This window comes from Stegostoma tigrinum, chromosome 18 (genome assembly GCF_030684315.1).
Source record: "Stegostoma tigrinum isolate sSteTig4 chromosome 18, sSteTig4.hap1, whole genome shotgun sequence".
Lineage (NCBI taxonomy): Eukaryota > Metazoa > Chordata > Chondrichthyes > Orectolobiformes > Stegostomatidae > Stegostoma > Stegostoma tigrinum.
The window spans coordinates 35,250,341-35,263,732 of record NC_081371.1 but is presented as its reverse complement, the minus strand read 5'-3'; the positions used below and the strand labels follow the sequence as shown (position 1 = coordinate 35,263,732).

Sequence of the window (13,392 nt, the reverse complement as noted above, 5' to 3'; positions counted from 1 at the left end):
CCTACCTATATGGTACTGTAAATGCACAGCAATATGGCTGACTCTTAACTGCCATCTGAAATGGCCTAGCAAACCATTCAGCTCAAGGGCAGTTAGGTTTGGCCAACTCTCAGTGCCCACATCTTACCAAAAAACTTTTGAAAAAGGCAAGACCATTGCCACTCTGAACAAAGATCTGTATGCACAGGAGCATGTCTGATGAATTTTCACTGAGGCACTAACTTAATCTGGGCAGAATGAAATGAAAAGTGATTGTAGCACTTTAAATTCCTGTAACTTACTTTACACCTGGGTATCTCCCTAAACAACAACAGTTGGTTTATACTAAATGCACTTATTCCTAAAAAAATTAAGTTCAGGCTTGTACAAATGTGGTTAGTGGTGTAACTCCCCAGGCAACACTGGTAGGGCATTAGTCACAATGTGATTGCGTTTTGCTGAATTTGCCTTAACAGGAACTCCATGCCTGTAACTTTTTAAAATCCCATTTTAGGCACTTTAACTGTTATTGAAATCTCACAGTATTTGGTAGTTCTGAATTCAGGTATAATTTGAGATTGTTTTAAACAGATTAATGTCTTTGCCCATTCATGAGGGGCAGAATTTAGTACTTGATGTAATTTCAAGTCAATTTTGTTTGCCCGCAAACTTTGAGATATGTTCTGAAATACTGTTCTAATACAGTATAATATCTGATTGTACAGATGATGTCTTAGGTCATATGATGCATTTTTTTTAAATGCATGATATAAAAATCCTTTTAAGGTGGTTAGTTGGAATGGAGTTTTAATGCACTCCAAGCTCTGTGTTTTGGTACGGTTGAAAGAATTTTATTTAATGCACACTGCACAAAGTGGAATTGAAACATTGTGATTTGTGTGACTACCTTCTAGAGGAGATATTGATTCCAAATACAGTAAATTTGTGAAACTGACATTAGTGTGATTACACTAGCAATATTGAAGTAATACTTTAAAGACTAATTTTGGCTACTCAGTAAAGGTTGTTGACCATTTTAAAAAAAAAACTTTTGCATGTTTTCAGGTCGAAGATGAAAAAAATAAACATTTTCAAAATCAAAGAAGAAACAAAGATGATAAATTAGGCAATTCTGACTCAACAGAAGATGAGAACAGCTGGAGCATAAAGCAGAAACTACCCCATGAGAAATCCATCCAGCTACAAAATAATGAAAGACCAGGTTTGAAGTTAGCTGAGGAACACAGAGATTCATTGAAACAGTCACAAACCAATCCAACTTTGAAGTTGGACAAAGAAAAGCAGAGGGAAAATTTTAAGAAAGACGGAACAAGAAAACCTGTTTTCAAAGGGTGAGTTAATTATTCTATATGATTTAGTACTTTAATAATCTTAACAAAATCTTTTTCATTTAATGTTAGTATTTAGCACCAACGTGGCAAATTGTTTGACAGCTGCAGTGTAATGTCCTGATAGTCCCCACTTGTTTTACTGCTTCAGATTCACTTTAAAAAGGCAAGTCTAATGTGTGACATACAACATAGATACAATCAAAACGATGTGCTGCATCAATATTGTTTTTAAAAGTAATTAGCTAAGCATACCTTACAGATAGTAACTTCTGTTTTAATTTTAAAGTTAATTGAATCCTTATTGTGCTATTCAAGCTATTAGCATGTTCCAAGTAATACCCTACCAAAGTTTAAATATTTAATATGATTAATTTTAGGATGAGGCCAGGTCATTTTGCATAGTCAAAAGATTAGCTTTTAAATCTAGATAGTAGACACCAATAGAAAAGAAAAATAAATAGTTTTTAAAGTTTGTTTTCATATGAAATTATTAACCTGTGAAGATGATAATATAAAATTGAAGTTATTGATAAAATATATGTACTATAACGATTAGTATCAGAATGTTTGTTTATTTTTTAAAAATATTTTCTGTTGAGAAAAGTGGGATTTGCTTGGATTGGCTCTTAGAACTCTTTTTTTTTCTCTGTTAGCCAAGTCTTAGCATCAAATACTTTTTGATCAGGTGTGACACAAAGATCTGCAAGGTTAAGGCCAAATTGTGTTGCCATACTGTGCATTACCCCCAGTACTATTGAGCTAATGAGATTTTCCATTTCTTGCATGAGCTTAGTTTGAGAGTTTCTAAAATGGTCCCAAATTGGAAACCGTTTTGTAATCCAAAAGATACTAGAAACAGCTGATCAATCAGCATCTGTGAGCAAAAGAGTGAAGTTAACATTTTGGGTCTAACTCTGACTTATCTGTGCTCTAAGCAGATTGCCATTCAGTTGGATCTGAATGGAGACTGCCCAAATCTGTCTTTCATATTACACTCACCCTTAGTGGACAGTTGAGATTTCATTCCATTTGAAATAAGGTTCAATTCACTGCAATAGTTGCATTCCTCCTTTAAAATTTTATTTGAAATACTCAATAGAGTTATCTGGTTTCATTGTCAGCTTAATTACTGTAATAGTGTTTGTTTCAGCATCATAAAGCGTGAATTAAAAACTTACCATATGTATTGATATAGAGAAACCAAACTTTTGGGGACATGACAGCAGTTGAAAGGCTAAGTTTCCCAAATATTAATGCATATGCCAGCAGCCAAAGTCTTAAATGTATTCCCAAAATTACTCTGGAAAATAGTTGGACAGCAGTGATATGTCTGTATGTTTGCATCTGTGACTGAGTTTGTGTGTTTCTAATAGTAACCTGAAGTGTAAATTGAATCTGCTATCTGCTTTGAATGCAGTTTTCCGCTTCTAAAACATATGCACTCCCTTTCAGATTTTTATAAAGTTGCTTTCTATATTTTTCTTTGAATTAATATTGTCACCCCCTCTCCTATCCCCTCGCACTACCGTCATGAATTTTCCCTGAATGAATGGTAGGAAAGGAACTTAGGTTTTTTCAAGCCTCATAATTATCTTTCTCAAAATTGTTGCTGCCATGACATTTACCCTACTCATCTCTGGAGACTTCAGAAATTCAAAGGAAATATTAAACGTTTGCTGATCATCCTATCCTGCAAATGTCTTGATAGCTCCTCTCTCTTCTTGTTCTACTTGCGCTACATGATCCATTCTACCAGGCTTCATTTATCCACTTAGTCTTTGGAGGAACACCTATTTTGACTAACGATGATTACCATGTCCATTCTCATTCCTACACTTGATGGAATTTTTCAGCCCCAGCAGGAAAGGAGGCACTGCGAGACCTGGTTCTTGAGAAAGGGGTAGGCTAAGTAGATCAAGTTTCAGTATTAGACATTTAGGGAACAGTGATCAATGTATCAATAAAATTTTGGCTGACTATGCAGAACTACAAAGAGCAGTTGAGAGGAAGATCACTTAACTGGGGGAGATGCCATGTGAGAATCCAAAGACTTGCCTTGCTGCTGCTACTAAGGCACATGCATTTGTTCTGGAGTACTTTGTGTAAGTGACCGTCAAATATTTGACTTCCTTTTGAGAAGTCGTCTTCCTCCACCTGCAACACCTGTTATTATACATGAAGGGCCTCTGAGTTAAAAGATATAAATTTGAACTGTCAAGATAAGATTATGCTAAATTGTCATTATCCATACTGTCAAATTTCAGAGGCTACTAACATCAAATCAATATGGGTATGTGTTAAATTTCATGTTGTGTGATATTTGTCAACAGGTCAGCCTCACTGAGATTTCATTTATTTCCAGTGTCTCTGCAACATTAGGAATGGAGATGACTGTAGGGACACCTTCTGAACTCTGCTTTCTCTCGTGCTATGTGTAAAGAGACAAGAACAGTGGAGTAGGTAACAGTCAGAGACAACATTTCCAGAGGATCACACTAAGGATTAGGTTTACCTGCAGTAGTTTGAAGCTAAGTGTCCATACTAAATCATCAGACAGATGGATGATTGCACTTGAAAGGGAAATTGGTATGAAGAATGAAGTACAGCAGTTAACACTTTAGGTAGAGTTGCAATTTGGGGAAGATGCACATTTAAGGTGTTCTTGAATATGCTATTCCACCCACGTTTCTCCCCAGTTAGATTGCTAAACCTTGTCTAGTGCCGCATCCAGAAATGTAGTACTGCAGTCTTCCTACTGACCTTCACAGTGAGTTCCAAACTTACTGCCTCTGTTCTCTGTGGCATCTTCAAATCAGCCAAGTCTTTTACAATCTAAAGAGTCCAGACTCATTCTACTTACTTTCTTCTCATAGACATCTTTTGCACCCTGTGGTTAATTTGCTGAACTTTCGTTAGGTCTCAACCATTAGTTTAGATAGTTCTCATGGTTAGGTTATTTCTACTGGACACATCTTCAGGAGACCATTGTCAGGGTGTATTGAAAACAACAATTGCTGGATCATGGCCTGTCAGAGAGCATCCATGGAGATGTTTTCAGCCTAGATGACTCTCAGAGCTGAAGTGAAGTTTGGAGGAGACAGCATTTATGTTTTAGTTTGGGAGTAGTGGAGTGGATGGCTGATAGTTCAGATTAGGTGACGGAATGCGAGAATCATGTCTTCTGTCCCCTGCCAGAGTCTGTGCTTTGAAATCTGGCAGAAGACAAACCATTGTTCTGTCATTCTCACGTTCTGATCACTTAACCTGAGTTATCAACATCTTTTCTCCACCAACACCCTACACCCACTACCCACACCCCAAACTATAGCATGAATGCTGTCCCCTCCTCACTTTACCTCAGCTTCGAAGAAGAATCATGTAGACTCAATATTAGCTTACTGTCTCTACATGGATGCTGTCTGACTTGATGTGATCATCAACATTTGTTGTTTTTGGTAAAGATTCCAGCGTCTACAGTAGTTTGCTCCTGCATTGTCAAGGTCTTTCTGTTTGCCAATGGAAATGTTCGTTGAAGCTTATAGATCTCTTGTGATTTCTTTGTGAGATGAGTACAGTCAAATACCAGCCAAAATCCACAAGGGTTGGCATGACTCTTTTGGGATCTGTTTAGTAAAATTGTCTGTTTTACAGATTGGCTTTCTTTGCAAGTTGTATAATTAGACACAGTTGTGAAAATATTACTTTATTTTCTAGTTACTTGAGCTGATTAATGGATTTAAAATTTAAGACAAGACATTCAGGGAGGTGGAACCTGAGTGTAAGCAAAAAGGTTTGTGGAGTATGAAGTGATATAAAATTTGATGTATGGAGCAGTGTTTTGGACGAGCTGAAATTGTGAAGAGTAATAAGGTAGACAGCAGAATATTAGAGTAATTAAGTTTGAGGTGTGCCAAATATAGATGAATGTTTTGACAGCTGGAGAAAAAAAATTGGGCAATGATTGGAAAGGTAAAGTGGGACTGTCAAGAGGAGACTTGGGCAAAGGTCCTTTTTTCAGTTTTTTTTTAATTCACTCGTGAATGTGGACGTCACTAGCTGAGCCATCACTTATTGCCCGTTCCTAGTTGCCCTTGAAGGTGTGCTGTGCTGCCTTCTTGAACCACTGTAGTGCATGTGCTGTAGGTAGACCCACAGTGCCTTTGTGGAGGGATTTCTAGGATTTTAACCCAGTAAGTCTGAAAGAACAGCAATATTTCCAAGACAGCATGGTGAATGATTTGGAGGGGAGTTTGCAGGGGGTGGTGTTCCTTTGCACCTGCTGCTCTTGCCCTTCTTGATGGTAGTGGCCATAGGTTTGGTAGGTGCTATCTCAGAACGTTTGACAAATTTCTGCAGTATATCTTGTAGATAGTACATACTGCTGCAAGTGAACACTAGTGGTGGGGGGGAATGAATATTTGTGAATGTGATGCCAGTCAAACAGACTGCTTTGACCCAGACTGCCAGGCTTCTTGAGTGTTGTTGGACCTGCACTCATCCAGGCAAGTGGAGAGTATTCCATTACCCTTCTGATGTGTGCCTTTACAGATGGCAGACAGTGCTTTGTGGAATCAGGAGGTGAGTTATTTGATGTTGTATTCCTAGCCTGTGGTCTGCTCTTGTAGCCACTGTATATATGTAGTGAGTCCAGTTCAGTTTCCGGTCAGTAGTAACCTCCAGGTTGTTAGTGGGGGATTCAGTGATGGTAATGCAATTGTATGACAAAGAGCAGTGGGTGAATTGAGAGTTGGAAATGGTCATTTGCTTGGCATTTGTGAGATAGGAATGTTAGATGCTACTTTTCAGCCCAAGCTTGGATATTGTCTAGGTCTTCTTGCATTTGGACATAGCAACTCCTTAGAAACTGAAGGAGTCTCAGGCGTTATGCAGTCATCTGCTGACCTTACGATGAAAGGAAGTTGAGGTTATTAGGAGGAAATAACATTATATTAGTCCAGTCACAGGATGATATTCATTAATCTGGAAGCAGTTATAGTGGCATGAGAAATGCAGAAACCCAATTGGAGAAATGTAATAAAGGACTGGCAAGAGAGGTAGATGCAGATCTGCCAAACTGTATTGGAAAATCTCTGAAAAAGAATTTTATATTAGATAACAGTTAAATAGAATGGAAGGGTATTATTTAAACATTGGGAAAATGATTGTTCGATGAGATCTTGGAGTCCTTGTACACAAGACAATAAAAGTAGATAGGCAAGTGCAACAGGCAGTTAGGAAGACAAATGGTATACTGGCTTTTGTTACAGATATTTAAATTCCGAAATGGGGATGTCTTGCTGCAGTTAAACATGACACTGATAGGAGTGCAGCAGTCACAAAACACCAGGTTACAGTCCAAAAGGTCTGTTTGAAATTGCAAGCTTTCAGAGTGCTGCTCCTTCGTTAGGTGAAATGGAGGGAAGCAGAAGAGTGCAGCAGAGATTCAGTCAGCTGATACCAAGGGCTATCCTATATTTTCATTAGAAATTAGATGGTTGAGAGGGGATTTAATTGAAGCATATGAAATTCTGATAAGGCTAAACAAACTAGATACACAGATGTTTCTCCTGGGTGGGGAGTCTAGAACCAGGGGTCACAATCTTGGGCTAAGAGGTAGGCCATTTAGGACTGAGATGAGAACATTTCTTCACTCAAAGGGTCATGAACCTTTTTTTTAGATTTATCGTCGCAGGTATTGAGATACAGTGGTTTTATTTTGCATGTGGTACAGGCAGATCATATCATGCAAAGTGCATTAGGGTAATAGAACAGAGCAAAGAATACAATGTTATGGCTGCAGAGAAGGTGCACATAGAGTAAGTTCAATATTTAAATTTTAAAATTTAAGAGATCTATTCAGGTGATAACAGTGGGGAAGAACTGATCTTGAATCTGGTACGTATTTTTAAGCTTTTTTTATCTTCTGCTTGTCTGAAGAGGTTGGAAGAGATTATAACTGGGGTGGGAGGGGTCTTTGATTATTTTGAGTGCCTTCCTGAGGCAGTGAGAGGTATAGATGGAGTCAGTGGATTTAAGTAAAAACCAAAAGAACTGTAGATGTTGTAAATCAGGGACAAAAACAGAAGCTGCTGGAAGTAGTTCTGAGGAAGGGTCATTGGACCCGAAATGTTAACTGATTTTTTTTCTTGCCAGATGCTGCCAGATCTTCTGAGCTTCCAGCAACCTCTGTTTTGTATTAATGTATGTCAGGTTGGCTTGCGTGAAGGACTGGACTATGTTCACAACTGTTTGTAGTATTTAATGTAGTATTACGTTAATTGCGGTACCAAGCCGTGTTGCATCTGGATCGAATGCTTTCTATGGTGCATCTATAAAAATCAATAAGAGTCCTTATAGACAAGCAGAATTTCTTTAGTGGAAGTAGAGATGTTTTTCTTTCTTCACTGTCACATCAAGCCCATTCTTGGGCTTGATGCATTCGATCATCTCCACCTCAGTACCGTTGTTGTAGACTAGGGTATGCCCTTGCTCTTCACCTTGCTTCCTCAAGTCAACGACCAGCTCTTTAATTTTGCTGATGAGCTGTAGAATTCTCTACCACAGAAGGCTATAGAGGCAAGGTCTCAGACTATAATAAAAAAAATGTTTTTAAACTTTAATGGCATCAAGGGGTATGGGGGGATAGCAGATTTATGACATTGAGATAGAGGAACAGCCACGATCATATTGAGTGATGGGTCAAGCTCAAAGAGCTGAAGAATCTACTCTAGGTCAGAGGTTTTATGTGTCTGTAAGCATTTTTACTGGAATTGAAATGAAATGCATAGTATTTAAATCATTCATTACAGAGCCCTATTTGAGCATCTCGCAGAATTCTGAATAATCTCCTGAAGTAGAGCAATTTTCCATTGATTCTCTTAATTTGTGAACTTGTCATTTCCAGTGAGACATTTGGATATTACATCCATAGTGAAAATAACAATGGTTAAAATAATACAGAATGAATTTTAAGTTTTAGCTGAGCAGGTTTCTTACAATGTTCTCTGGAATAATAACATATGTTTACTGGGATTTATTTGAGTCACAAAATTCTAGATGTTGAAGGCTGATGAGTTGTTAGGTTGTTGAACTCAAGAAGTCTGAGAGGTTTACTTTGTGTTTTAAATTAGTCACCTAAACAGATCTTAACTCAAAAAAAAATTGATCTCTTGGTTAGAAACAACTATTGAACTTTTATTTTTAAATGGAACAAAATGACTATAAAATTTGATGCCTTATCTTGGTGCTTTTCTTGAAGTGCCTAACTTTTTATTCTCATTTGCTGACTGATTCTTCTACTTCATAAGGCATATTATATTTCAAGGTGGCATGTTTCCATACTTGCTGATTTTTCTACTTAATCTGCGTTCTTCTTCACTCGCCATTACCTCCTTCAATACTGAAAAGGGAGGTGATGGCAATGAGTTAATATGCTTAGTAATACAAAACTCCAGAGTAATGTTCTGGGGCCATATCCTTAATCTTACCAAAAATTCAGTTTCTAAAAAACAGCTAAACAAATGGTGACCATGTCCATTGTCGTTTTGAAGAAAAACATCTGGCTCACAATGTCCTTTTAAGGAAGAAAGTCTGCCATGGTCTGACCTATTTAGGGACTTCAGACCCCCAGCAAGCTGGTTGACTCTTAACTGCCCTCTGGCAATAAATGACTCACCAATGCCCTCTGTGTCTGTGATAAAATATCCCCTATTTTTACGTTTTGCTATAAATTCCTGAATTCCACTGGCTTTCCTAATCATTTGCTGTAACTGCCTACTAAATTTTCATTTTTCATGTACCTGAGGACTCAGATCCCTCTGTACCTCAGTATTGCAATTTTACTTTATTGCTGATGAAATGTATTTGCAGAAGCTGCATATTTTAATTTTGATTGAATTTCTGTTTCATTTGTTGCTTGTAGAGAAAGTGAGAGCATCTGTTTTAGTTGGCATTCAAAACAGAAAGCAGTTTTGCATTGTTTTATTTCAGACGTGAGAGTTTACTTGGAAAGTGAAAGAGTCGGTTATTTAGCCTAGATTTTTGCTTCACCTTTTAAAATGGAACGGTGAGAATGCTATTGCTGATCCATGACAAGTTGAAAAAAAACCTTTTTAACATCCTCTGCTAAATTATGAACAAAATAAATAGTGTTATCTTTTGACCTAACAGGTTACATTTGAACTTGATTCACAATTTAATGTTCAATCTGCTGCCTTAAATATCTTTTTCAGACCTTTCAAGTCATCTGCAAGTAAAAAGGTAATTGTCTGTTTTGTGAGCACATAGTGAATTTGCATTTACAGAAGCTCAGCTCAAAACATATATTGGTTTACACTGCACACAGTGAATTGAGAGTCAATTGCATTCAGTTTTATAAACTTTAAGAGCTAATAGCCAGAAATTTGTATCAGGCTTGAAATGCTCAGGTATTCAAGTTTTTCTTTCTTGGGATGAAAAGCAAATAAGAAACGCAAAGATCAAGTATGAGAAAAAGCTAGCAGTCTAATAAAGAAGAATCCCAAAGTCTTGTATAGGCATATAAACAGTAACAGTGGTTAAAAGAGGGCTCAGCTGAGACAGGAGCATGGCTGAGATATTAAATGAATAGATTGCATCTGTCTTTACAAAAATAAAAATGAGGTTGCTGCCCAGGCCATGCTGATAGTGGAAGAATCTGTCACTTGAAGAGTTTGAAATTAACAAGGAAGACGGATTTACTAAGTCATGAATGAATTGTTGGCTCTTGAGTTAACAAGGCATTGGGGCCAGATGAAATGTATCCAAGGATTTTCAAGTAAGTCAGAGTAGAACATGTGGAGACACTGGCTATGATATTTCAGTATTCCATGGACTCTGGGGAGGTGCCAGAAGTTTGAAGAAATGCCAACGTTAAGGTTTTGTTCGGGGGGGGGCAAAAAAAGTTGTAAGAATAATTGGAGCAATTAAAGACCCATTTGTTTAACTTCAGCAGTGTGGAATCTTTTGGAAAGAGTTATTCGAGACAGAATCTCATGGTCACCTCAAAGATTATGGGTTGATTAGGAAGAGCCAACATGGATTAGTAAAGAGGAAATCTTGTTTTGCTAACTTGTTGGAGCTCTTTGAAGAGGTAATGGACAAAGTTCATGAGAATGACGCTTTGATATGGTATGCATGGATTTCCAGAAGGCATTTGATATAGTGCCTCATTAACAGACTTACGAAGAAACTTGTCGGCAGTGGTATAAAAGGGGCTATGACAGTGTGGATTCTAAATGGGCTGAGTGATAGAAAGTGGTGAGTAATGGTCAATGGATTTTGTTTTGGACTGGAGGAAGGTTTGTAGTGAAGTTCACCAGGGATCAGTGTAGGAACCCTTGGCTTTCCTCCATAAGTTTTAATGATCTCAATCTTGCTGCACAGGTGATAGTTTCCAAGATGACACTAAACTTGGAAGAATTATTAACTGTGAGGAAGGTAGTGTGGAACTTCAAAAGGGTACTGACAAAAGTTGATGGAGTTGGTGCATAGGTGGCAGGAAAGAATAAGGTGGTAATCTTTTGTCGTAGGAACATTGTAAAACAATATAAAATAGGTCTGATTCTAAGTAGAGAATAGGCTCCAGGGACTTGGTTGTGTATGTGCACGGATATTGAAATTATCAGGACAGGTAGAGAGAGCAGGAAGTAAGGAATGCAGTGTTCTCAGCTTTATTAAAAGGGATGTAGACTACAAGAGCAAGGCTGGGATGGCAATAACTCCTGCCCATCGCCGTCCTCTGCAGGCTTTTCAAGAAATGACTGTTATACAGTATTAACTGCATTTAAATGTAATTCACTTGCAAATAACAGGTTTCTGTTCTTGTTTCATTATCACTTCATTTGCCCTTCTGCCATTTTAATTAGCTTTTTTTTCCCCCCGTTCCACTTTCCTCTTCCACTGAGAGGCCATTAATTAGAAACAGTAGGTCGTTGTCTTCACAACTACTACTTAACCTGTCCAGTGTTTCCAATGCTACATTTTACTGTACAGTAGGTATTCACTTTATTGATATGTTCACAATTCCAATTTTCTGTTTACCTGTTTTTAGTTCACTAGACCAGTAAATATTTCTGATGATCTGGATGATCTCACACAGTCTTCTGATACTGGTACCGATGGATCAGAATCTCCTAGTTCTGCATATAAAAATACTCCATTGCTAATTGCACAGCTGGATACAGAGGCAATAGGTAAGGAGGGTAAATCCAGAATCCTCTTTCTCTTAGACATAGTAGGAACTGCAGATGCTGGAGAATCTGAGATAACCAGGTGTAGAACTGGATGAGCACAGAAGGCCGAGCAGAAAGGCTGACGTTTTGGGCCTAGACCCTTCTTCAGACTCAACTTCTTTCTCTTATTTTGCTTTCATTTGGAGACTTAATGCATTGAATGCAAAGTTGGTCAATGGTACTGTTCAACTTTGTTCCCCTTATTATGAGGAGGGGTTACAATAAGCAAATAAGAATGAATCTTGCCAGTTTCAATTTTTACCTAGATTATGGAATTTTTATTATAACTGAAAACTTAATACCAGGCAAGTAAGATATGTGTGAATAATGCAAGAAATTGTCAAACAAAACAAGTCCCTTTGTGACGGAATTCCGATCTGTTGAGCTTGGTTGGCTTGCCGAGCTGGTTTGTTGTTCTGCAGGTGTTTCATTACCCTGCTGGAATTCAAATCTGTTCTTAAATTTTCATTCTGTGACCTATCTGAGAAACAAATAAATGCAATGCATCACGCGTGGTGTCAATTTACTCACAATTAATCAAAAAGTTAAAATTATGTCCTTTCAAATGTATTCGTCAAATAATTCATTTTTATAATATGTCTTTTTTCCAATTACAGACTCCATAAGTTTACTGAAAATTCAAAATCTGGTTCATGAATACGAGCGAGCAGTTGAACGAGAAAAGAAACGTTATGCCTTACTTTCAGAAAAAGTAAAATACCTGGAGAATGAACGAAAAGAGCTCCATCAAGCATTGGACAAAGCTAGAGAAATGAAATCCAAACTGGAGTGCCAGAAAATGGAGAGAGATACTGACTTTAATAGTGTCAAGTAACGTTCTAGTATATACTATTCGTTGATATAGTTTTCTCAAATCTTGATCGATTTTGAGTTTTGATACATCTCTAAAATCAGAGTTACAGCAAAGGTCTCGCTAGCTGATAAGAGTCCTATGTTGCTTCCCTTGGGAAAGCCCTGCCATATGAAGTGCCAGTAACGCACTTGAATGGCCAGTGGCAAGCCTTCCTGGATTTAAGGATTCCAGAGACAGAAATGCCACCCTCCTGAAGAGCTACCAACCAAGATCAGTGAGAAATGCAAGCAAAGGGTGACTGGGTGGAATGAGGATCAAAACAAAGAAACAAGGATATAAGGCAGTGGAGATAATGGGAACTGCAGATGCTGGAGAATCCAGTATAATAAAGTGTGAAGCTGGATGAACACAGCAGGCCAAGCAGCATCTCGGGAGCACAAAAGGCCCGAAATGTCAGCTTTTGTGCTCCTGAGATGCTGCTTGGCCTGCCGTGTTCATCCAGCTTCACACTTTATAATAAGGCAGTGGAGGTGGCTTTCAGCTTATGGTCTGCATTTCCCATTGCTGCATCCTTCAGTGTAACGCTGAGTGCTTAACACCAAGTCCTCAATCAAACACCACCAAGGTTTTTTTCTTTTCAGGCCCTCTGTGTGACAGGTCCACCTGCAATAGTCAGACATGACCCATAAGTGAGCATTAATTGCCAACTTAAAGGTATCAATTGGCTGCAGACCATCCACAAGTGACTTGCCCTGGACCTTACCAAACCAGAGCCAAGAAGCTGGCTAGGTTCCCACCTGATGCCTTCCTTCTATATAAATATAGCCCTCCCCCTCCAATTTGTGTACCGTTGTCATTAGTCAGCAAATGTATTTGAAACCTTTCACATTTGTCTTGATTTCATATAAATTTGCATTCACATCTTTCCTTAACCAATTAATGTTAGGCTTGTCATTATTTCATAAAGCTTGCTATCAAAAAAAAAGTTTGCTACTTA

The 13,392-nt window shown here is 38.0% G+C and overlaps 1 protein-coding gene across 12 annotated transcripts in view; it reads left to right on the top strand.

The window, feature by feature from the left end:
* si:ch211-272n13.3 (coiled-coil domain-containing protein 144A) overlaps positions 1-13,392 on the top strand; it is a 140,181-nt gene that overhangs the window by 77,610 nt on the left and 49,179 nt on the right. For all 12 annotated transcript variants that reach the window (XR_009446885.1, XR_009446888.1, XR_009446886.1 and 9 more), the window contains 4 exons: positions 1,045-1,331; positions 9,563-9,590; positions 11,401-11,542; positions 12,199-12,412. Coding sequence is in view for 4 of the 12 variants with exons in the window: in XM_048548492.2 (XP_048404449.2) it covers positions 1,045-1,331; positions 9,563-9,590; positions 11,401-11,542; positions 12,199-12,412 (671 nt within the window). In the remaining 8 variants the exon portion in view is untranslated. The remainder of the gene's footprint in view (positions 1-1,044; positions 1,332-9,562; positions 9,591-11,400; positions 11,543-12,198; positions 12,413-13,392) is intronic.